Here is a 26,427-nt window from a genome sequence, read left to right on the forward strand (position 1 = left end):
TGTACTGGAGAACGGGGAAAAATTTCCAAGTGCGCTGAAATTGCAAAAAAAAAGTGCAATTCCACAATTGTTTTTTTATTTGCCATGTTCACTGTATGGTAAAACTGACCTGGCAGTACGATTTCTCAGGTCAGTACGAGTATGCTGATACCATACCAAACATGCATAGTTTATTGTTTATTTAAGTGGTGAAAAAATCCCCCCAAAATTTGTAATAAAAAAAGTTTTTGCGTTTGGTGCCATTTTCCGAGAGCTGTAGTGGTTTCATTTTCCTGGGGCTGGGTGATGGCTTATTTTTTGTGCCCTGAGCTGACATTTTTATTGATACCATTTTGGGGAGATACAATGTTTTGATCGCCTCTGCATTGCATTTTATTGTAATGTTGGGCAGCCAGAAAAAAATAATTTTGGCGTTTCAATTTTTATTCTCGTTATGCTCTTTAGCGATCTGATTAATTGACTTTATATTTTGACTACCTGAAGAGCCCGGCGCTGCCCGGGTATAGTAACTAACTACGGTTAGTTATAATAAATTATGATTATATCTATACATATAAAGCTGAGTGTATAGCCCCGCCCACTCCCCATAGCCACATTCACTATAATATCCCACATCATCCCGTCAGCCAGAGCTACCGGACTACTACCCCTAATATCCCACATCATTCCGTCAAAGCCACCGGACTACTACCCCTAATATCCCACATCATCCCATCAGTCGTAGCCACCGGACAACTACCATTAATATCCCACATCATCCTGTCACAGCCGCCGGACTACTACCCTGTTATGAATGGGTCACCGAGGAGGAGAGCGCAATAGGCAATGCCACCAGAACACCAGAGAGGTTGCTCACTCAGCGGATTGCAGACCCCTGATCTTAACACCACAACTAGCAGTAGCCGTGGAGCCTTCCTACGTTGCCCTAGATGCCTCGTGACAGCTGGAGGACTAACTAAGCCTAAGACTGAAAGGTGAAATCTAAACTGCCCCGGAGCAGATCCCCAAAGGAATAGACAGCCCCCAAACATATATTGTCAGTGAGACAAGATGAAGCACAAACACAAACAGAAAATAGACTGAGCAAATGATGAGGCCCACACTGACTAGGTAGGACAGGACAGAAAAGGCACTTTCTGCAATCACGCAAAAACCCTAATAATTCCAACACGACTGATGTACGAAAATACTGAGGTTTGAACAACCTCGCCCCCACTATATCTGCACTGAGGTGTGAACTGGCGGCTAGCAACAGGCTAATACAGCAGGGGACTGAGCAAACAAACACAAGATACAAAAATACAGGGCAGGAGCCAGCAGCCCCAGGGGGAGCAAGCTGACCCCTGACAGCAAGGCAAAAACAGATGCAAAGGGTTTAGCAAATGACACGTAGCTGAAAAAAATGCAGGATCAGGCAGCAGACAGAAATCCTCAGTAAGCAATGAAAGGAGTATCACCGGCAGTCACAGAGAAGTCTGCTCGCTTATGTAGTCCCAGTCACTACCACCACTCCTTCAATTATTTTCTGCAGCTGTTGGGTTAACATCATGTTGACCAGCACCACTACCAGCAGTATCCACAAGAGGGAGCCTTGCCTCAAAAGTCAGATCAAGAGAGCTCACAACACTACCCCTAATATCCCACATCATCCCGTCACAGCTGCCGGGCTACTACCCCTACTATCCCACATCATCCCATCAGCCAAAGCCACCGGAATACTCCCCCTAATATCCCACATCATTCCGTCAGCCAGAGCCACCAGACTACTACCCCTAATATCCCACATCATCCCGTCAGCCTGGGGTCAGAACCAGAGTGTTGAGTGGAATGGCCCTAAGTTCCATACCGAGGATCCGTTTAAGAGGGGCCTGGCGTCAGAACCAGAGTGCTGAGTGGATTTGCCCTGACTTCCATACCAATGATACCTTTAATAGAAGCCTGGGATGAAAATCAGAGCGGAGTGGAATGGCCCTAACTTTCATACCGGAGATCCCTTTAAGAGAGGCCTGGGGTCAGTACTAAAGCGCAGAATGGATTTGCCCTCACTTCCATACTGGGGATCCCTTTAAGAGGGGCCTGGGGTCAGAATCAGAGCGCAGAGTGGATTTGCCCTCACTTCCATACCGGGATCCCTTTAAGAGGGGCCTGGGGTCAGAACAAGAGCGCTGAATGGAATTTCCCTAACTTCCATACCAATGATCCCTTTAAGAGACCCTGGGTTCAGAACCACAGCGCTGAGTGGAATGGTCCTAACTTCCATACTGGGGATCCCTTTAAGGGAGGCCTAGGGTCAGTACCAGAGCATTTGAAGGCAATTGCCCTGACTTCCATATCGGGGATCCCTTTAAGAGAGGCCTGGCATCAGAACCAAAGCGCTGGATGGATTTGCCCTGACGTCCATACCAATGATCCCTTTAAGAAACGCATGGGGTCAGAATCAGAGCACTGAGAGATTTGCCCTAATTTCCATACCGGTGATCGCTTTAAGAGAGGCCTGGGGTCAGTACCAAAGCGCAGAGCGGATTTGCCCTCACTTCCGTACCGGGGATCCCTTTAAGAGAGGCCTGGGGTCAGAACCAGAGCGCTTAGTGGAATTGCCCTAATTTCCTTACCAATGATCCCTTTTAGAGACCCTGGGGTCAGAACCACAGTGCTGAGTGGAACGGTCCTAACTTCCATACCAATGATCCCTTTAAGAGAGGTCTGGGGTCAAACCAAAGCGCTGGATGGATTTGCCCTAACTTCCGTACCTGAGATCCCTTTAAGAGGGAAGATGTGCCTGTGGGATGGAGGATGTGTGATGGGTATATGGGCACGGGAGGGGGTTATTCATTTCTGTCATGTGTTCTCTGCTCCTTTCTGGGGGGCAGACAATAGCTGGGAGCTTATGTTCCCGGGGATGCTAGATTTTTTTCCCACCCTGTCAGAGTCTGCTGAGGTGTTGTCGTGGAGTGAGAAAACTGTTGCTCATAGCGACCAATCACAGCTCAGCTTCTTTTAAACAGCTCTGGTGAATTGAAAGATGCATCGTGATTGGTTGGTGATACACACACAAACACACTGTTAAGGCTGGCGGAACGCACCAAATAATAAAGATGGTAATAAGGTGCGTTCGCAGCCCGGGGTCCACCGTGCAGGGGTGGTAACCTGCTGCTCAGTAATGGCGGATGCTATATGGCGGTATACTATAAGAAACACACGCGGGTTACTGTCACCCAGTGTGTACGAGGGCGGACACTGTTGCTTCACAGAGCCGCACTACCGCTGAACATAAACGCTGGAGCCTGTTTGTGCTCACAGAGCTTGGCTAAAAGAGCGCACAGTGTACGGCCACAGAACGCTACCCCAAGGACACGGGGTTAGAGTCCCTCTAGGCCCACTGAGCGTGCGGCGTCGCTGCCACGAGCGCCGCTAAAGACGCTGGCAGTGGAGTGTGGAGCACGTGCACTGAGGCGTGCTGGATCACTGGTGAGGACCAATATCTGACTCAAACCCTGAGCGCTAGCAGGCTAGGCTGCACAACACATGCGTACCAAGGGTAGGGGTTTCATAATGGGTCAGTCACCAGATACATTCATACGTGCATACATCTCTCACACCTTATAGTCTGTAAATACAGTCTATCCTAGCGCATGGGCGAGCGGCCATGCGAACCTTTTATAGCCACGGGCGTCTGGGACCTTCCTGGCTTCTCGGATGGGCCAATCCGAACACGAGCAGGACCTGAGCACGTGACCCTCGATCTCCAATGGGAGATCACTCCACGGGCCTGCTCGGGACTTAGTCCCTGGAGAATCTCGCTGCTGAACAGCCTGCATTGTCATAGCTGTGCCAGAGGTGGCAGCAGCAAGCAAACCCACGGAGTTGGCCTGGGCAGAGCGCTAGGACCGACGAATCTGCTGAGCAGGCTCCACTGCGGCTGAAGAAGAATGGGAGACCGCTGGGTGCAAGGCTCTGGATTCCTGCTGTGCAGTGGCAGGAACCCGATGCCACACACACATTCAATTTTATATATAGAGACAGATTACATATTTCTGAACACAGCTATACCAAATTTGTGTATTTTTTTAATTGCTTTATTTTCAGTGGGTGATTTGAACTTGTGTTTTTATTATTCTAATTTTTCTAGCACTGTGTATAGCAAAAATCACAATTTCCTATGAATGTCGGCAACAAGCCAGTGTTCTAGTGGTATCGTAATGACAGGCATGTGAGTCTTCTGCAGATATCCAGCTGTCATGATAACCCATCAGCGCCCCATGATCATGTGACAAGGGCGCCGATGGGCAGGATTTGTGACGCTTATCTGGCTGACGCATGTTAAATCCCGTTGTCAGAGATTGACAGCGGGATTCAACTGGTTAACAGCCGTGGGTGGAGCTCCGATCTATCCACGGCTCTTAAAGGCCCATGACAGCTGGTTGAATCGGGAAAAGATGCGGGCTCAGTGCAGGAGCCCTCATCTAAGTCAGGGACATGACATATGATGTAAATATACGTCATATCGTGAAGGGGTTACAAAAATGATTTTTGGCAGCAAGTCACCTGTTTAAGGTTAGCACAATGAGTATTTGGTGAGTTTTGGATGTTGAGGATTTTCTGCAGTATTTCTGCATGTTCCTTTCTTACCTCCAGATTTCCGCATCTAAAAAAAAATTCTATGGGAAAAGTCTGCACATAAAACTTTGTGTAATCGCAAGAGAAGTGGGCAGGAGATTTCTATAAATCTCATCCACTTTGCCGGAATTCTAAGATTCTGTATTTGATTTTTGGCAATGCTAATACGCAGTCAAAAACTCACCAAAAACCCATTGTGGGAACTTACCCTATGCGTCTGTATACTCCGGCCGACCATGGCCATTAAACGACAGTCAATGTTAGGCCCCGATAAAATAAGAAAGCCTCTACTCACCTCCTGTGCCTGCGCCTTTCCCGCGGTGTCAACACATACTCTCTCCGGGGCTGTGATGCGGTGTTGTGACACGTGATGTCCGGCGCCCAATCAGCACTGGCGTTACTGTCTCCGCCTTTGTATGAACTGAACTTAGAGAGGAAGTCCGGGCTGTAGCTCATCCTGAGCTTCCTCCTCATGTTCAGTTTGTCTGAAGGCGGAGACAGTGACACCAGCGCTGACTGGGTACGGGGCGTCATGTGACATTCCACCACATCACACCCCTGGGACCGCGAGTGCTGACACCGCTGGAACGGAACCGGCAAGGGAGGTAAGTATAGGCTTTGTTATGTTATCTGGACTGAACATTTAGTTTAAGAAGGGGTTGTCCGAGTAGTGGATAACCCCTTCCATTGTTTGATAACGTGTTAAGACAGGCGGACTGAACTTCCATGTGCACAGAACGATTGCTAGTTCATCAGGTGCGTAGAATGCATATTTTTTTGGAAAATGAGCTGTACTAGGATTATCCACCAGTGTAAATTATATTATTACTTATCTTAAAAATAATTAATCTAGATTTTAAAGTATTTTTTATGGATTTGTGCTCTTTTCGTTTTTATTTGGTGACATTACTCTATTACTACATATTCTGATTACCGTGATATTTTTTTAATGTCCTGTTATGAGAATAATACCGTATGTCTGTTTGCACAGGGACTATCTATTTAAGTGTGCAGATAGCTCAGAAGTTATCACTACAGATGCCTATGGAGAACGCCACATTGCTGTACCCATCCGTGACCCATCGGGAAGAGCTCTGGGAGTGCTGGATCTAAACACAGGCCTCTGCAGGGATTTACCAGCTCATGAGTATCAGGACCTACAGAAAATGCTGCAGATGCTACAGGGAGCTTGTTATGAAATTTTGGAGGAAGAACCATCTGCAGACATCCAAAAAAGGGCTGTTTTAGGTATCTTTTTTCAATTAGCAAAGCAAGTTATTATTAGGTTTCTTTCAATACATCAGCCTTTTGGAAAAAATCCTCATTTCCTATCGGTCTTTTTCATTAGGAAAGAAACACAGAGGACGTTAGAAAAGCTGAGATTGACCCAGCCATCATTTATTTAGTTTGTGGGGGGTATACTTTTTGGATACGGTATATAATGAAGATAGGTCCTGAAAAAATGTATGAAGTAGTAAGTTTGTTATTTACCACTAGAGGGCAATATTATCCTGTCTAATAGAGGAGAAGCTCAGTCTCTCTTCCCATAAGCGTGGGGTATTGTACAGAAGTCCAAGGATCTGTCCACCTGTATGTAACTTGTGTAGTGAAAAATTATGTATCATTGTAATATACTTTATGTTCCATCTCTCACTAGATTCCAGATCTCTGTTAGTTCTAATGAATAATAATATATTTGTTTGCACCTAAGGGGTTTAGAGTAGTTGTTCACCCCAGACAATATTATAGTATACGCACTAGAGATGGAGCAAATTGACCAGGTTCAGCGGACACTTCAGTAATCTGTGGACAAACGCCTTGAGAACCACCTCCTACCTGCATCCGTGGCTCTTGCTTTGAACACCCAGCCAGATGCGATGTCACATGTGCATCACACCGCAACGACATTGCACCGGGCTGGCTAATCAAAACAGTCGGAGATGCCATCAGATGAGAGACAGTTCTCAGGCCTCCTGTTTGATAGGTACAGGTCAACGATACGGCTACAGGACAGGGTCCTCCGAAGCGATTCACACCATTCCTAACTCTTCGTTTACGGATCGTCTTCTGCTTTTCTTCCAACGCTGCCTGGGTTCCTCGCTGCGCTGCTTACGTCCTGTCCTGACAAATGTGACCTCTGCAGCCACTGCCAAACAGCGATGGACTGCAACGATCACATGCTTACAACATGCAAACACCAAGCGGAAAAAAATGCCCAGAAAACAGTAATGAAACACTGTGCCTTATAAAATCAATACATTTATTAGATAATTGTTAAGTCTTTTTTATATACCGTACTTTAAATAAGAACAGAGTAGACTTATAAAAAGATGAGACTTATAAATTACCCTAAAATAACAATGATATAGTCACCAATAAGTAAGTTGCACAGCATGTGAGTGCATAAATATAAGGGCGGACATACCAATGACGCCACATGTGCAGCCGCACAGGGGTCCAAAGAGGTTAAGGGGCCACGACCACCTCCAAAGTAGGTAGAATGGTGCACTATGATGAGCTATTGGACTGGAAAGGGCCCTTATTTTGTTCTTGCACAGGGGCCTCTTCTGTCTGTGTCCACTCCGGCATAAATAACACTGTGTTACCAAGGTTTTGTCCCTCGGACAATTTTGAGTGTTCCTGATAGATTTCTTTCATGCTGATTTCAGAAATGACTTCAGATTTTTCCTATCACGTAAGGTTTTTGAGAAATGATACAAAACATTATAATATTCTGTTATAATTCTAAAAACTCATATGAACTTTTTCTGAAACAGTATATTCTGAATTTTCCATTGAAATAGCATAAATCGCTGATCTACTCATATGCAAGCACTTACTATGCGAATTCTGCGCAGGCGCAGTGAATCATTCGGCTGACTGTGTACGGAGCATACCACATCTCCTGGGCAGAGGAGGAATCAAAATACAATACTGACATACTTAGAGCATGGCTGAATGGATCACGACCTTCAATGCTGTTCGCTGTCCCAATGATGATATGGAGAGAACGGAGCGATCATGTAGCAGATTGCTACTTCTGCCTTACAAATGTAACAGGATATTCAGCAAAGAACAAGAAATCAATAGAATATCCTAATCTTCCTTCAGCCATAAGACCAGTGCCACATGATGAAAGTCTTAGTGTTCCAAAGCCGCCCAAAGTATGGACAATGGAGGACGACAAAGATGAACTATGTCAGTGGAAAATTAAACTGCTGCAGACCCAGACTTTGAGCCTTCTACATCTAATCCACATCTGTTCAGTCAAGCTGATCTGAGTGACTTGGTCAGAGATTTGAAATTGTCAAAGAGGCAGGCAGAATTATTGCGATCAAGGCTACAAGAACGGAATCTCTTATTACCAGGAACAAGATTTCCTGTTTTTCGCAGTCGTCAAGAAGACCTGAGGCTGTGTGCCCACGATGCGATTTTTAAGCGTTTTTTTGCCGCGATTTTCGGCGCGAAAACGCTGCGAAAACGTTTAAAAAACTTGTACAGAACGCACCCCATGCATTCCTATGGCATTCCGCACATGCTGTGCTAATGCTGCGCTTTTTTCCGTGGCGGAATCGCATCGCGGAAAAAAACGCAGCATGCTCATTCTTTTTGCGGAATCGCAAAGAATTGCTACGATTTCGCACTCATAGGAATGCATGAGAACCGCTTACTTCCCGCATGTGGCTATGCCCACCATGCGCAAAGTTAAGCGTCTCATGTGCGGATGGTACCCACGGTGTGGCGGTGAGGAGACTGTCCTCCAGGCCCTGTGTACCATACCCCTGTAAAAAAAAGAATTAGAAAAAAAAAAAAAAAAAAAAAAAAAAAAATCGGGGTATATTTACCTTCCGGCATCACGCGCAGCCTTCCCGGGCCTCAGCGTTCCCAGTAATGCCTTGCAACAAGGACCTGTGATGACGTAGTCTCGCGTTACTCTAGCGGTCTCGTGAGATCACTATAGCAACGCGAGACCAAAGTCATCACAGGTCTCGCAAGGCATCGCTGGGAATGGGAGCGTCGCTGAGGCTGCGCAGGACGTCGGAAGGTAAATATACCCCGATTTTTTATTTTTTTATCATTTTTAACATTCTATCTTTTACTATTGATGCCGCATAGGCAGCCTCAATAGTAAAAAGCTGGTCACACTTGTCAAACACTATGTTTGACGAGTGTGACCAACCTGTCAATCACTTTCCAAGCGAAGCTTCAAATCGCTTGCAAAGTGCTTGAATTTCGCACGCGAAAATCTCGTCAAAAACGCGAACATAATCGTGGTAAAATTGCGCGGAAAAAAACGCGCATTTTCTGGGAAGGAGTCCGGTTTTGAGTGTCCGGTTTAAAACGCTACGTGGGCACATAGCCTTAATCAATTTTTCAACAATGTCGACAGTTTAACCTTTTGCAACGATGTCTTGGGGTTGTTCGGTGCTCTTGGATGTGAATATGACCCGAAGGAATGGCGACTGTTCATTGACTCGTCAGTTTTAAGTCTGAAGGCGGTTTTACTACACAACGGAAATATCTATCCTTCTATACCTATTGGACATGCCGTACACATGAAAGAAACGAATGAGAATATGGAGTTACTGTTGACCCACATTAATTATAGAAATTATAACTGGAACATATGTGGTGATCTGAAAGTTGTTGCACTTCTTCTTGGACTGCAGCTTGGATATACCAAGTATTGTTGTTTTATTTGTGAGTGGGACAGTCGTGCATGAGAAGTGCACTATTTCAGAAAGGACTGGCCACTCCGCAAAAACCTGGTTGCTGGACAGAAGGATGTTAAACATAATCCTCTCGTTGATTCAGCAAAGATATTTCTCCCTCCTTTGCATATTAAACTTGGGCTTATGAAGAATTTTGTCAAAGCAATCAACAAAGAATTTGAAGCCTTTTCTTACTTGCAACAGAAATTTCCAAGAATAAGTGATGCAAAGATTAAAGAAGGTATTTTTATTGGCCCACAGATCAGAGATATAATGAATGACAGTAGCTTTGATGGTCTTCTGCAAGGTGCTGAACAAGTGGCATGGAGAGCCTTTAAAGATGTGACCTTCAACTTCCTTGGCAACAGCAGGGCACCAAACTTTGAACAACTCGTGGACAACATGCTCACAGCATATCATTTGATGAAATGTCATTAAAAAAAGCATTTTCTACAGTCTCACTTGGACTTTTTTCCAGCCAATCTTGGTGCCGTTAGCACTGAACACAGTGAAAGATTTCACCAAGACATTGCGCTGATGGAGAAAAGGTACCAGGGAAAGTGGAGTACGTCAATGCTGGCTGACTATTGCTGGAATCTTATTCGAGAAGCATCTGACACGGATTATAAATGAAAGTTGTCTGCAAAACACTTTTGAACAATTGCTTTTGCTACTGACATCGATGCTCATGTATGTAGTGTCTCGGACGTCATAATGTAGACTATAAACTGTTGTTTCTTAAAAACCTTACGTGATACAGAGTTTTGGAGCACATATTCATGTTCAGAATATCAAAATCTATAAGATACAATTAAATTTTCTCAGGGGACAAGAACTTCTCTGAAATTTGTTGCGCAGTGTAATCTATTATGGCAGATACTGGGGTATACCCAGGGCCGCACCTATAATGAGGCCATTTGAGCGTGTGGCTCAGGCGGCAGACAGCTGCTGTGCACAGGGGCGGCATTATGCGCTCTGCTACCAGCAGCACCTACAATTTAGCCTGCACGCTTGTGCTGCGGTAGTGTACAAAGGCTTATAATTGATGAGGTCACAGGAGGAAAGGAGTCAGGGCCCCCGATCATGTGACCCCTGACTCCTCCCCTCCTGTGACCTCATCACAGGTCCTGTATTGTGCGCATCAGCCCTTGGTCTATCGATCATCTCTGTCCCTGCTCTGCCACTATGTTCTATTCTCTGCCACAGGACCTGTGATGAGGTCACAGGAGGGGAGGAGACGAGGTCACATGATTAGGGGCCTCAGTGTATGCAAGACTCTGCTGTGCTGGTTGTCATGGTGCTGAATGAGGGAAGTTTTTTTTTTGTATATATTCTTTATTTAGAAAAATGAGGGAAGTTTCTGGGGAGTCAGGAGGGGTTTACAGTGTGGATGTAGCAGAGCCACACGTGTGCGAGGTGTACGGAGCAGAGCCGTGTGTGTGCGAGGTGTACGGAGCAGAGCCGTGTGTGTGAGAGGTGTACGGAGCAGAGCCGTGTGTGTGCGAGGTGTACGGAGCAGAGCCGTGTGTGTGCAAGGTGTACGGAGCAGAGCCGTGTGTGTGCAAGGTGTACGGAGCAGAGCCATGTGTGTACGGAGCAGAGCCACATGTGTGTGAGGTGTATGGAGCGGAGCTGCATGTGTGCGAGGTGTACGGAGCAGAGCCATGTGTGTGCGAGGTGTACGGAGCAGAGCCATGTGTGTACGGAGCAGAGCCGCACATGTGTGAGGTGTACGGAGCAGAGCTATGTGTGGCGAGGTGTACATGGGTCGCCCTCCCAGGGCTCTGGGGTACTCAGTACCGGGCCGGTGTCAGGGGGGGATGTGTCACAGCAGCGGTGACCCGGTCCGTGGCCCTGGGCACCCAAGTAATGGGGGGATGTAATGTAGTTTAAGTGGAATGGAATAGTTTGTGACGCCACCTGTGGTGTTCGGCAAGGGAGGTGTTAAGCCGACGCTGCAGACAGATCCTCGGGGACAGATGGTATGGTGTTATGAGCTCATTTTCTACTCCACCAGCTGGGAGTTCTCCTTCCGTTCTCCCTCTGGTAGTGACAGGAGGTAGTGAGGTTAGTTTAATTGGTAATGGTCTGCCACCTGACGAGGAGGATAGTGATTGGATCTCTGGAGTATCAGACTGGATATAAGACAGCCAACGCCCTATCCTGTTGCTGGTGATTCAGTCTGTTTCTCAGGTCTTGGACTTGAGCTCTGCTCCAGTCATCTCAAGTTAAGTTTGTTTTTTGCTAATGTTCACACTTGCTCTTGTTGGTCAACTCAGTTTTTGTGTGGTCAGCCAGCCCGGCTGGGCTGTGCTGACTTTCCACTCTTATTTATCTGTATTTGCCAATTTTCCTTTTTGTCCTTTATTAGCATGGCCTATTTTTGCTCTGTCTCAGAATATTCCAGAGTGCTGATATAGTGGGAGAAGTCTAGTGACTTCAGGGCTAATTTTGTTATCAGAAGCGTTGGACAATATTTTTGGTAGGGTTTTTTGGCAGATTGCAGACAGTATCTTTCCTTTCCTGTCCTTTCAAGTTAGTTTGGCCCATCGTTTGCTCAGCCTATTTTTCTGCCTTTGTTTGTGTTTTCATCTTGCTTCACCGTCAATACATGTGGGGGGCTGTCTTTCCTTTGGGGTCTGCTCTGGGGAGTTAGTTTTCCTCTTTTCTTACTTTAGGCTTATTTAGCTCTCTGGTTGTGACGAGGCATCCAGGACCACCGTAGGCACGCTCCACGACTGCTTCTAGTTGTGTGTTAAGATCAGGGCTCTGCAGTCTGCATAGTTACCAACCTCTCTGGTTTTCTGAGACTTAGCGTTGTGTTGTTTTTTCCTCCTCAGTGACCCATTCCTAACAGTATGGTGCAGCAGTGATGGTATAGCCCTCCACAGGCAGGGCTGATGTCCCAGGGCAGTGTAGTTGTAATGGTTGTGGAAAGGCGCAGGCAGTGTAAAGGATGGTACCAAGATGTAGCGGTGCAAAGCGGGTTGGCGCAAGAATGAATGGAGGACACCGAGGCTTGCAGTTCCAAAGCTTTACTCACAGTCTGCGGTACACAAGGGTGCCTGCCTCCGGGCCGTGTCCTCCGGATCAGAGACTCAGCTAACCTCCAGGCCAGATGGAAAGCTCCTCTCCAACACTCCGCCAACATGTACCTTTCCTGAACAACTCCTCTATTGCGCCTTAATGTGTGAAGAGCTCCAGTACCGTGGTACTCTGGAGTTCCTCTTGTCAGATGTTCCCAAGAACTCTACTCGTATGGCAGACAGCTGTAGCCTGCTTCGGGGACTCTCTTCTCCTGAGTCCCAGCTCTCTAATCAGTTGCTGTTGTGCCCCAAGTCTTAGATGGGAGTAGTGCATTTACAGCCTACTACTCCACCGGTGTCTGCTGCAGAACCATAAGTGTCCATACAACCTCGGGGACCGGGCCCCGGCCTTGCGCTGAGAACCTATACGCAAGGTTCCTCTTCCAACCCACGTCCTCTCTGTTCTCCTTACTCCCTCGTTCTGTACTGATCCTTCTCTCTTATGGAAGCTTAGGTTTCAGTTCTACGTCTTTCTCCTTCTTTCCCTTTCCCGTGCCAGCTGGCTCAGATCACTGAGGCAGCTGCAGCACTCCTTCCTCCATCCCTTCTTCCAGGGATCCTCACTCCTGTCTGAGTGACTTCTTACCCGCCTGACCTTCTGCCAGACTGAACCTGGAATCCTACACTTTCCCACTCTTTTATATATCTCAACTCCACCCACCTCCCAGAACATCCAGTGTTCCAAGCAGGGAACCACCAGAGGTGCTCTGCTACTCTCAAAGCACTGATCTGCAATGTGGTTGTGCAGAACTACCCTGTTGTGTGGGGTGCGAGTGTTAGAGTGTGGAAAGGAGTTCCCACCTTACCTGGATGGTGGGGCACTACACCTTAAGAGAAGGTGCAGTACCTCTGTGGTGACCGAGCCTCAGGGGCGCCACATACGGAGTGGAGCCGTGCGTGTGCGAGGTGTACAGAGCAGACTCATGTGTGCGAGGTGTACGGAGCGGAGCCGTGCGTGTGCGAGATGTACGGAGCGGAGCCGCACGTGTACGGGTTGTACGGAGTGGAGCTGTGTGTGTATGGGGCATACAAAACGGAGCCCTGTGTGTATGGAGCGGAGCAGAGCCGTGTGAGTACGGAGTGGAGTCGCGTGTGTGTGAGGTGTATGGAGCAAAGCCGCATGTGTACAAGGTTTAATGAGTGGAGCCATGTGTGTACGAGGTGTACAGAGCGTGGCCACGTGTGTAAAGGGTGTACGGAGCAGAGCCGCATGTGTACGAGGTTTACAGAGTGGAGCCATGTGTGTACTGAGTGGAGCCGTGTGTGCGCGAGGTGTACAGAGCGGAGCCGCGTCTGTACGGAGCGGAGCAGTGTGTGTACGGAGTGTACGGAGCGGAGCCACGTGTGTATGGAGTGGAGCCGCGTGTGTGCAAGGTGTATGGAGCAGAGCCGCATGTGTACAAGGCTTACGGAGCAGAGCCGTGTGTGTACAAGGAGTACAGAGTGTGGTCACATGTGTAAAAGGTGTACGGAGCAGAGCCGCATGTGTACGAGGTTTACGGAGTGGAGCCATGTGTGTACAGAGTGGAGCCATGTGTGTGCGAGGTGTACAGAGAGGAGCCGCGTGTGTACGAGGTGTACAGAGCGGAGCCACGTGTGTGCGGGGTGTACGGAGCGGAGCCGCGCGTGTACGGGGTGTACAGAGCGGAGCCACGTGTGTACGGGGTGTACGGAGCGGAGCCGCGTGTGTACGAGGTTTACGGAGTGGAGCCATGTGTGTTCTGAGTGGAACCATGTGTGTGTGTGAGGTGTACAGAGTGGAACCGCGTCTGTACGGAGCGGAGCAGCGTGTGTACGGGGTGTACGGAGCGGAGCCGCGTGTGTAAGGGTTGGACGGTGTGGAGCTGTGTGTATGGGCTGTACAAAACGGAGCCCTGTGTGTACAAAGTGTACGGAGCTGAGCCGTGTGCGGAGCAGAGCCATGTGTGTATGGAGCGGAGCAGAGCCATGTGTGTACGGAGTGGAGCCACGTGTGTATGGAGTGGAACCGCGTGTGTACGAGGTGTATGGAGCAAAGCCGCATGTGTACAAGGTTTACGGAGTGGAGCCATGTGTGTAAAAGGTGTACGGGGCAGAGCCACATGTGTACGAGGTTTACGGAGTGGAGCCATGTGTGTACTGAGTGGAGTCGTGTGTGTGCGAGGCATAAGAAGTGGAACGTGTGTGCATGAGGTGTGCGGAGCCATACGTGTACAAGGTGTATGGTTGGGAGCATCCATACCTCTCAGCGGGACAGTCCCAATTTTGAGAGTCTGCCCCGGCCAGGAGCTTACTTTTCCGGCGGACACAGGAGTTCATAGCGGAGCCCTGAGGAGCACTTTAAAATTCACACATGATGTTCCACCGGAAGTGACATGCTAGAAGCTGACCAGAAATGAGGTAATTTCGGGAGGAGATTGTGACGGAACCATGGAGGCACTTCAGGGAATGCTTCAGATCCATCACCGTGTCCCCCGACAGCGGGATCGCCCTGGACTCAGAGATGCCGGCCATGTGACCGGACCATGATATGTCCTGCATCGGGAGGCTCAGGTGGGCACTACAATGGGAGCCAGGCTGCTATAGTATCTTTATAGAATCTTTCTTTCTCTCTCTAATCTTTCTTTTTTTTCTTTCTCTCGCTCTCTGTTCTTTCTTTCCTCTCTTTCTCTCTTCTTTCTCACTGTTCTTTCTTTCTCCTCTTCCTTTATCTCTCTCTCTGTTCTTTCTTTCTTTCCCTTCTTTCTTTCTTTTTCTCTCTGCTTTTTCTTTCTCTCTGTTCTTTATTTCTTTCTCACACTCTGTTCTTCCTTTCTCTCTGTTCTTTCTCTCTCTGCTCTCTTTCTTTCCCCTCATTCTCTCTCTCTGTTCTTTATTTCTTTCCTCTCTTTCTCTCTCTGTTCTCTTTCTCTGTTCTTTCTTTCCCATCTTTCTTTCTCTGTGTTTTTATTTCCCCCTCTTTCTCTCTCCCTCTCTGTTCTTTCTTTCTCCTTTTTCTTTTTTTCTCTCTGTTCTTTTTTCTCTCCACTCTTTCTTTCTTTTTTCTCTCTGTTCTTTCTTTCCCCTCTTTCTTTCTCTGTAACTTTCTTTCTCTAATCTTTCTCTCTCTGTTCTCTCTCTCTCTGTTCTTCCTTTCTTTCTCTCTCTTTTTCTTTCTCTCTCTGTGTTCTTTCTTTATTTCTCTTTCTTTCTCTCTGTTCTTTCTTTCCCCTCTTTCTTTTTTTCTCTGTTTTTTTTTCTGTCCCCTCTTTCTTTCCCCTTTCTCTCTTTCTTTCTCTGTTGTTTCTTTCTTTCTCTCTGTTCTTTCTTTCACCTTTCTTTCTCTCTCTCCCTCACTGTTCTTTCTTTCCCCTCTTTCTTTTTTTTCTCTCTCTCTGTTCTTTTTTTTCTGTCTCCTCTTTCTTTCTCTCTCTGTTCTTTCTTTCTCTCTCTGTTCTTTCTTTCAGCTCTTTCTTTCTCTCTCTCTTTCTCTGTTTTCTTTTTTCTCTCTCTCTCTGTTCTTTCTTTCTTTTCCTCAGTACCAGTCAGTGTGCCCACAGTACCGGTAGAATAAGAGGGATAAGAAACTAGGTGGCACTGGTCACATTAAGCCTTTCATACTTTTTACTGGTGTATAATCATATGCCCTGAGCACCCCCATAAAGTGGGCCAGCCCCAGACAACAGGGTACAAACAAATTACTATTACTATCAGTCCAAGTGGACAATTATACATGTAAAGTTAATGATGTCACTGTGCCAAGCAGTGCGGAGGATCAGAATACACTGAAGAGACCAGAGCAGCAGGGTATGCTGAGAAGAATTATATGGGGCCCATTATGCTGTATGAAGTAATATATGGTGCCCATTACACTGTATGAAGTAATATATGGGGTCCATTATGCTGTATGAAGTAATATATGGGGCCCAATATACTGTATGGAGCATTATATGGGGCGCATAATACTGTATGCAGTAATATATGGGGCCCATAATACTGTATGGAGCACTATGTGGGGATAGGGGATGACTTTGTTTGTTGTGGATCTGACCGCTGGGAACCCCATGATCCTGGGAAACGTAGCTTTGAAGAGCACCATGTAAATGGAGCTGTGGTCAATCGTATGCACTGTGGTGCCATTCACATGTGGCTCTTCAAATAACTCCTTTAAGAGAGTGATGAGGGGACGACAAATTATAACAAAAATTCACTGATTGGGGCTGATGAGGGTTATAGTTTGTGGGCTGGTGGGATTTGTGTGGCAGGGCTGCATTTTTGTCCCAGTCCGGCAGTCCGGCCTTGTGCCAGGCCTATTATTGCCATTAATGATCCTTGTTCTGGATACTTCTGTGTTGTTCTTGTATGTGCGTGTGATGGCGCTGACATCCTTGTGTTTGGACACCTTTTTTCTATTTATCTAAATCAAAATGTCCACTATTGTACTCAGTTTTACAATATAGATCTAAAAATTTACTTTGTGTGCGGAGGGGACGTAATTTTGCTGTTCGCCTCAGGCAGCAGAGAGGCTAGGTTCACCCCTGGGTATACCCAAAAGTTTATCTGCCCTACATTATGTCTTAGCACTTTTTTTATGCAGAACAAGCAAAAAGGCAATGTAGAATGTGCTGATAATTCGATTACATTTTTTTGTGTTCTAATCGATTTCCTTTCTATTTATTTGACTAAAGAGGCAGAACAAGGGTCAGGACAGAGGAGAGTGGGAGTACTATTCCATCGCTTCATGCTGCAAGACCTGAGGCAGTGCGTCAGTAAACTGGACCACCAATCATTTGCTGAACTGAAGAGCTACAAGGAGCCTCCTGTCATGGTGCACAGTATCCTCAAGGCTGTGTTACTGCTATTTTGTCCAGCCTGGGCTGATTCAGAGGAGATTCACAGCTGGAATCAGTGCAAACTGGTGGGTCAATATGCAATAAGATATTGAATAATGATTGTTCCACTCCTGATTTTTGCTTACAAATGCTAATGTAAAATACTGACAAAATACAGAATGCGTGCACGTGGCCTGAGACTAAAGTCAATCGACAGTCATTTCCGACCGTAGGCTGTCCATTTAAAAAACTGACATCCCACGGACAGCACTAGGACTAAAATTATTCAACTGGGTTGTTGAGATTAAATTTTTTTTTTAAATGGATGGAAACTCGCCCATTTGAATCTATGGGAGAGCAAGGAAAAAAAAAATCGGATCCTGTATGGATCGACTGTATAACATCTGATTTTTATGGATACATTATTAACATAGGAGAAGATATTTGGTCTTATAAATTTTAAAAGCTGATGATGTATGAAGAAGGACAATACAGATGAAAAATTGTTCATCTTTTCCTGGATGGAAATCGGATGATTTTTTTATGCACTTATGTGAACTATGTGCATGATACGGTCTTTGGAAGTACTTGGTGACTTAATTAGCGAAGTTCACATGTCCAGTAATGATCTGTTTAAAACTCATCCAGCATGGATCATTTATATTAGCAGGACAGAAAAGCTGTGCAGACACAACTATTTTGTTCAGTTAAAAAAAAAAAAAAAAAACAGATTTCAGCTGGATCCATTTATTTATTTTTTATACATTGAAGTTTATGGAAAACAAATGCAATACATAGCCATCCGTTTTTCCTCCATTTGAAAAGGATCGTGATTTTGTTTTGTTTACAGGATCAGTTTCAAACTGATAATTACTGGACATGTGAACTTCGCCTACTTCTGGTCTTAGATGAGAATGAAATTTACAGCTGTACCAGATAACTCCCATGGCAGACACCTCCAACATCTGACAGGTCCCAAATGATTTTAGTAGGGTGTCTGTTTTGTGTCATTTATTTGCAAAATAATGCAGCATGCTTTGCTTGAACTGTTTGGCGAAAACAAGTTAACACCTATCTAAAAGATAGATGCGGGCTTGATTATTGGCAGGGATCAGACCACTGGGTCCCGCACCAGTCAACATGTTGGGGAACGTCTTTCCCAAAAGAATGGAGTGGCCATATTCACGCTCGACAGCTGCTCCATTCATTCCATATAGGACTGCCGAGCACTGCACTCTGCTTTTTACGGTAGCCTCTTAGGCTATGTGCCCACGATACGGAACCAGCTGCGCTTTGGACTGCTTCCAAATTACTGTGTTCTATTTAACGCAGGTAAATCCACATGTGTTCACTGAACCGGGCAGATTTACCACATTCAGTACATTCTAATCGATTTAATTTGTGTTGCGGAGACACTAGTCTCCGCAAGAGAAATTGAAATGCTGCGGTCCTGAAAGACGCACCGCATGTCTGTGTCGGCGGGTGATCCACATACAAGAACAGTGGACATGGGATTTGTAGATATCTCATCCACTATTCTATAACATCTGGCCGCTGCAGCAATTCCTGAATATGGGAACGTACCCTAAGGCCGGGGTCACACTAACCGACGCAAAATACGGTCCGTAGTTTACAGGCGTAATACGGATGAGTGACCCCTAAATAGTGATCCGTATGTCATCCGTAAGCAAGGTGTGGTCGCGGATTTTGCGCATGTCAGCATCCGTATGTAATCCGTATGGCATCCGTATGGCGAGATTTTCTCGCCGCCTTGCAAAATGGACATATAATTGAGCCCTATGACAGGGTTTCTAACAGAAACAAATAGATATAGACACATAGAATGCATATATATATATACTGTATATATATATATATATATATATATATATATATACATACACACACACACACCCAAGTCATTGAGATAAACACATATATATATATATATATATATATATATATATATTTCACAGAGTTCTTCATAGCAGAATAGCCGCTAATTAAATTGTCGGCTTCTATCAAATCATTCCCCAACCCGACATGAAAGGACACATGGTTTACATTCAGTAAAGCATTTCATTTCATGTTTTTTTATATGTTCCTGACTAATAATTAGATGAGGGTTTGTGTGCAAAATTTGGGAGTTGTAGTTGTTATTTTAAGGGGTCAATTTGTTGTTAAACAATGCGTGGGCTTCCCATTGCCCTGTAGTGGTGGCAAATGGGTTAATCTAACAAAGGGTTAATGTCACCTTACAATCGAATGGTGACATTAACCCTTTGTTAGATTAACCTACTCGCCACCAATATAGGGCAATGGGAAGCCCATGCAGTGTTTAACAATGAATTAACCCCTTAAAATAACAACTACAACTCCCAAATTTTGCACACAAACCCTCATCTAATTATTAGTCAAGGACATATAAAAAAACTTTAAATTAAAAGGTTTACTGAATGTAAACCATGTGTCATTTCATGTCGGGTTGGGGAATGATTTGAGAGAAGCCGGCAATTGTCACAATGACATGTATGTATATACAGTCATATGTTAAAGTTTGGGCACCCCTATTAATGTTAACCTTTTTTCTTTATAACAATTTTGTTTTTTGCAACAGCTATTTCAGTTTCATATATCTAATAACTGATGGACTCAGTTATATTTCTGGATTCAAATGAGGTTTATTGTACTAACAGAAAATGTGCAATCTGCATTTTAACAAAATTTGACCCGTGCAAAAGTATGGGCACCTCAACATAAAAGTGACATTAATATTTTGTAGATCCTCCTTTTGCAAAAATAACAGCCTCTAGTCGCTTACTGTAGCTATTAATGAGTTCCTGGATCCTGGATGAAGGTATTTGTGACCATTCCCGTTTACAAAACAATTCCAGTTCAGTTAAGTTTGATGGTCGCCGAGCATGGACAGCCCGCTTCAAATCATCCCACAGATGTTCAAGATATTCAGTTCTGGGGACTGGGATGGCCATTCCAGAACATTGTAATTGTTCCTCTGCATGAATGCCTGAGTAGATTTGGAGCAGTGTTTTGGATCATTGTCTTGCTGAAATATCCATCCCCTGCGTAACTTGAACTTCGTCACTGATTCTTGCACATTATAGTCAAGAATCTGGTGATACTGAGTTGAATCCATGCAACCCTCAACTTTAACAAGATTCCCGGTGCCGGCATTGGCCACACAGCCCCAAATCATGATGGAACCTCCACCAAATTTTACTGTGGGTAGCAAGTGTTTTTCTTGGAATGCTGTGTTTTTTAGCCTCCATGCATAACGCCTTTTTGTATGACCAAACAACTCAAACTTTGTTTCATCAGTCCACAGGACCTTCTTTCAAAATGTAACTGGCTTGTCCAAATGTGCTTTTGCATACCTCAGGCGACTCTGTTTGTGGCGTGCTTGCAGAAACGGCTTCTTTCGCATCACTCTCCCATACAGCTTCTCCTTGTGCAAAGTGCGCTGTATTGTTGACCGATGCACAGTGACACCATCTGCAGCAAGATGATGCTGCAGGCCTTTGGAGGTGGTCTGTGGATTGTCCTTGACTGTTCTCACCATTCTTCTTCTCTGCCTTTCTGATATTTTCCTTGGCCTGCCACTTCTGGGCTTAACAAGAACTGTACCTGTGTTCTTCCATTTCCTTACTATGTTCCTCACAGTGGAAACTGACAGGTTAAATCTCTGAGACAACTTTTTGTATCCTTCCCCTGAAAAGCTATGTTGAATAATCTTTGTTTTCAGATCATTTGAGAGTTGTTTTGAGGAGCCCATGATGCCACTCTTCATAGGAGAATCAAATAGGAGAACTACTTGCAAGTGGCCACCTTAAATACCTCTTCTCATTATTTGATACACCTGGCTATGAAGTTCAAAGCTCAATGAGGTTAAAAAAAAAATTTAGTGCTTCAGGAAGTCAGTAAAAAGTAGTTAGGAGTGTTCAAATCAAGAAAATGATAAGGGTGCCCATACTTTTGCAGCGGTCAAATTTTGTTAAAATGCAGATTGCACATTTTCTGTTAGTACAATAAACCTCATTAGAATCCAGAAATATAACTGAGTCCATCAGGTATTAGATATATGAAACTGAAATAGCTATTGCAAAAACCAAAATTGTTGTAAAGAAAAAACGTTAACATTAATAGGGGTGCCCAAACTTTAACATATGACTGTATATATATATATATATATATATATATATATATATACATACACTCACTGGCCACTTTATTAGGTACACCATGCTAGTAACGGGTTGGACCCCCTTTTGCCTTCAGAACTGCCTCAATTCTTCGTGGCAGAGATTCAACAAGGTGCTGGAAGCATTCCTCAGAGATTTTGGACCATATTGACATGATGGCATCACACTGTTGGCGCAGATTTGTCGGCTGCACATCCCTGATGCGAATCTCCCGTTCCACCACATCCCAAAGATGCTCTATTGGATTGAGATCTGGTGACTGAGGAGGCCATTTGAGTACAGTGAACTCATTGTCATGTTCAAGAAACCAATCTGAGATGATTCGAGCTTTATGACATGGCGCATTATCCTGCTGAAAGTAGCCATCAGATGTTGGGTACATTGTGGTCATAAAGGGATGGACATGGTCAGCAACAATACTCAGGTAGGCTGTGGCGTTGCAACGATGCTCAATTGGTACCAAGGGGCCCAAAGAGTGCCAAGAAAAAATTCCCCACACCATGACACCACCACCACCAGCCTGAACCGTTGATACAAGGATGGATGGATCCATGCTTTCATGTTGTTTACGCCAAATTCTGACCCTACCATCCGAATGTCGCAGCAGAAATCGAGACTCATCAGACCAGGCAACGTTTTTCCAATCTTCTACTGTCCAATTTCGATGAGCTTGTGCAAATTGTAGCCTCAGTTTCCTGTTCTTAGCTGAGAGGAGTGGTACCCAGTGTGGTCTTCTGCTGCTGTAGCCCATCTGCCTCAAAGTTCGACGCACTGTGCGTTCAGAGATGCTCTTCTGCCTACCTTGGTTGTAACGGGTGGCAATTTGAGTCACTGTTGCCTTTCTATCAGCCCGAACCAGTATGCCCATTCTCCTCTGACCTCTGGCATCAACAAGGCATTTCCGGCCACAGAACTGCCGCTCACTGGATTTTTTTTCTTTTTCGGACCATTCTCTGTAAACCCTAGAGATGGTTGTGCGTGAAAATCCCAGTAGATCAGCAGTTTCTGAAATACTCAGACCAGCCCTTCTGGCACCAACAATCATGCCACGTTCAAAGGCACTCAAATCACCTTTCTTCCCCATACTGATGCTTGGTTTGAACTGCAGGAGATTGTCTTGACCATGTCTACATGCCTAAATGCACTGAGTTGCCGCCATGTGATTGGCTGATTAGAAATTAAGTCTTAACACACAGTTGGACAGGTGTACCTAATAAAGTGGCCAGTGAGTGTATATATATATATATATATGTATTCTGTGTGTATATATCTATTCTTTAGTTTCTTTATTAAACCTGTCAGTGTGAGTTTACTGTATCGCGCACTGAATTGCCGGCTTTTCTAAAAGACACCGGGTGCGTATTTCTCGCAAGTCACATGTGTGGTCCGTGTGTAATCCGTATTTTTAGCGCACCCATAGACTTGCATTGGCGTATTACGGGCGTAGTACGCTGACAATCGCAGCATGCTGCGATTGGCACGGACCGTAGAATACGCCCGAGAAATATACGGCTGTTGGGAGCTGCCCCATAGAGAATCATTTGTCCGTGTGTAATGTCTGCTTTTAACGCCTTTCACTCGTCCGTATTCCTCGCCAGTGTGACTCCGGCCTAAGAGAATGAATGGAGCAGCCGTTGGGCGACTGACCTGCCGCACCATTTTGTAATGGAGATAAAGTGCCCTGTCAGGGATAAAATTTCCCCAATCTACTGAGTGCTGCAGGTCACAGTGGTATGGCACCAGCCGATCAACAAGTAATCATCTATCGTGCCGATGGGTGATACCTTGTTTTAACTGGACAACTCATTTAATAATCTAATTCTAACATCATTTCTTTATATACTTGTAGAAAGTGAATAGTGATTTGATACGGAAGATATTGTCTTTTGACCCCACTGCTCAGTCTGTACAGTTCAATCCAGAGATCCTTACTAAGTATATTAAAGGTAAATATAGCGTGCCCTTAAATCGATTTTCTATTACTAAGCCTCCATGCAGGAACAGAGTAGTTAAAGCCGAGGATGGGGGCCATGTGAGCTTGCTCTACACTGGGTTTTCAAATTAGATTTTTAGACTAAAGTTATCCCATTAACTAATATTTGTCGGAATTGGCAATTTATACCAAGGAATACATTGCTGGGGGGGCACAGGGGGTTAGCTGTTAAGTAGATCAGAAAATATATATGTTCACCAGGAAATGATCAGAACTAATGCATCACACATTTTGGCCAGTTACACATGGTAACAGACTATATTATTTTCATGGGATTTAATATAAGGTGAGTTATTTGACTTATTGCCAAGACATCCTATAATATGTGACTGATATGTTTCAGGTGTTCCCAGAGGAGCGGTCTGGAGACACGGCTCCATTCCAGCAGAACATCTGTATAATTGGGCTTTCACCTGCCTTTCCCTGATGGAGCTCAGCCAGAAAATGCAGAACACACAGCAGTCACCAACCCTGGTCTCTGTGCCAGCACCAAACCAAATGTGAATAAATAGTAACTGAATATGACAAGATGAATCATGTTGTGACCTTTTACTTCAACACCTGAGCATATTTAACTATACAAACTGAAAGAAGTGTGTGGAGATATGAGGATTAGACACTTTTATGCCATATACACCAAATTTTTGATAAAAGAGGCTAGGACAGTCATGGCCTCACAGATTCCATGACTGGAATTTATTTTCTGACAGTGGTGCATATGTGGCGCCCCTGAGGATTCAGTTGCCACAGAGGTACTGCACCTCCTCCTGAGGTGTGGTACCCCACCATCCAGGTAGGTTGGAGGCTCCTGACCACGCTCCAACACCTGCACCCCACACAACACAGTAGTTCAGCAAAGCCACATTGCGGCTCCCTGCTTGGAGTGTAGCAGAGCACCTTTGGTGGCTCCCTGCTTGGAACATGAAACGTCCTGGGAGGCGGGTGGAGTTAGAATACATAAAAGAGCGGGAAGGTTTAGGATTTCAGGTCAGTCAGTCAGTCAGTGGGAGAGAGTGAGGAGAGAAGATCCCTGGGAGAGGGATGGAGGAAGGAGGTGCTGCAGCAGACCTCAGTGACCTTGGTCTGCTGGCATGGGAAAGGAAAGAAGGAGAAAGACATTGAATAGAAACCTGATCTTCCATAAGAAGGAGAGACTAGTACGGAACGAAGGAGCAAAAGGGAACAGAGGACGTGGGTTAGGAGAGAACCCTGCCTAGAAGTTCTAAGCGCAAGGCCAGGGCCCGGTCCCCGAGGTTGTATGGATACTAATGGTCCTACAGCAGACACCGGTAGAGTAGTGAGCTGTAAATGCACTACTCCCATCTAAGACTTGGGGGCACAACAGCAACTTGGATAGTGAGCCGGGACTCAGGAGTAAGGAGTCCCCGAAGCAGGCTACAGCTGTCTGCCGTACAAGTATGGTTCTTGGGAACATCTGTCAGGAGGAACTCCAGTGTAACTCAGTACTAGGAGTACTTCGCACCAAAGGCGCTATAAGAGGAGACGTTCAGAAAGGCACATGTTGGCGGAGTGTTGGAAGGGAGCATTCCATCTGACCTGGAGGTTGACTGAGTCCCTGACCCGGAGGACACGGCACGGAGGCAGGCACCTGTGTGTACTACAGACTGTGAGTAAAGCTTTGGAACTACATGCCTTGGTGTCCTCCAATTATTCCTGCGCTAAGACACCCTGTACCACTACATCGGGGTACCAGCTTCTACACCGCCTGTGCCTCTCCTCTAACCCTACATCTACACTGCCCTGAGACTACAGCTTCACCTGTGGGGAGCTTTTACATCTTTGCTGCACCATACCATCAGTCCCAGTGGATCTGCATGCAGCGTCGGCTTAACATCTCACTTGCCGAACACCACAGGTGGTGTCACGAACTATTCCATTAACTACATTCCATCATTCAAACTTCCCCTATTAATTGGGCGCCCAGGGTCATGGACCGGGTCACCGCTGCTGTGGCACGTTCCGCTGACACCGGCCCGGTACCGAGTACCCCACAGCCCTGGGAGGGCGACCCACATATGTTAACTGAAAGATGAGCCAAATTTATTAAGAGGCTTTCTAAATGTATCTGGCATATTTTACTGTAAGGGACTATGGATCGAAACTCCAGTCTTGGTGAATTACCCTTCTTTGCCTTTTATTCCTCACAATTATTATTCACCTATCAGTCTGACTTACTGTGTGCATTCATTAGTCTGGACAATCACTCCTTAGCCATTTATGTGGTTGGACTATATTCATTGTGCAGTTATTTATCATGCCTTGGTTTCAGGATTTGATCTGGTGACTTCTTGCTGTGTGGTCTCTTTCCCTTTCTGATGAGCCACAGCCTATTTGTTCTCTGTCCAACTGTTGATGCTTCTTTTTTTCTTTTCTATCCTTTCTTTGCTTCTATTCAGGTGTCTCTCACTTCCCTATTTGGTTCTGACCTATCACAGCTTGTAAGGGTCCATTTATACTCACCTTGCACCTGTCTTCTTTGCTGGCTATACTACAAGGTTGATGGTGTTTGGAGATCCAGCTCCCTAGAGATTTTTTTTTTGTAATCTAAGTTGCTTTCCTACGGTCTGTTTGTCTTCCTCTCTAGCACTTTCTCCTTCGTTTTGGGTCTGGGAGGTTTCCACTTCTTCCGTTTGTTTTTTAGTTCTGTTCATTTTCCTCCATCTTTCCTGTGTGACTGTGTGAACACGTTCATAGGCCTGTGCCTCATCCTCTAATTTGTGCGTATTTCTTTCTATATTTAATATTGCTTTGGTGTTGCGCATTGTCTTTAATGAGGGTGCATTTAAGGACATTTGGGGTCAGTGGACACTGAGTGAGGGCTAGGGTGCCAAGGAAAAATTAATTTTGCAAATTGGTAAGTCTTACCCCTCAAATTTGTTCCTTTTGGCATAAAGATTCACCCTGTAAAATATGTTGACATTAAATATAGATTTACCACTTGCTCGAGTGTATATATATATATATATATATATATACACACACACACACACA

General features: G+C 45.4%; 1 protein-coding gene across 1 annotated transcript in view; it reads left to right on the forward strand.

Annotated features, from left to right (window-relative positions):
* EFCAB5 (EF-hand calcium binding domain 5) overlaps positions 1-23,943 on the forward strand; it is a 110,012-nt gene extending 86,069 nt beyond the window's left edge. Inside the window, exons 18-21 of the mRNA XM_073565427.1 lie at positions 5,609-5,865; positions 17,062-17,291; positions 23,272-23,368; positions 23,759-23,943. Coding sequence (XP_073421528.1) covers positions 5,609-5,865; positions 17,062-17,291; positions 23,272-23,368; positions 23,759-23,919 — 745 coding nt within the window. The 3' untranslated portion in view covers positions 23,920-23,943. The remainder of the gene's footprint in view (positions 1-5,608; positions 5,866-17,061; positions 17,292-23,271; positions 23,369-23,758) is intronic.
* The last annotated feature ends 2,484 nt before the right edge of the window (positions 23,944-26,427 follow it).

The sequence above is a fragment of the Dendrobates tinctorius genome, unplaced genomic scaffold, assembly GCF_039654945.1.
Source record: "Dendrobates tinctorius isolate UK_male_01 unplaced genomic scaffold, ASM3965494v1 ptg000016l, whole genome shotgun sequence".
In the NCBI taxonomy this organism is placed as follows: domain Eukaryota; kingdom Metazoa; phylum Chordata; class Amphibia; order Anura; family Dendrobatidae; genus Dendrobates; species Dendrobates tinctorius.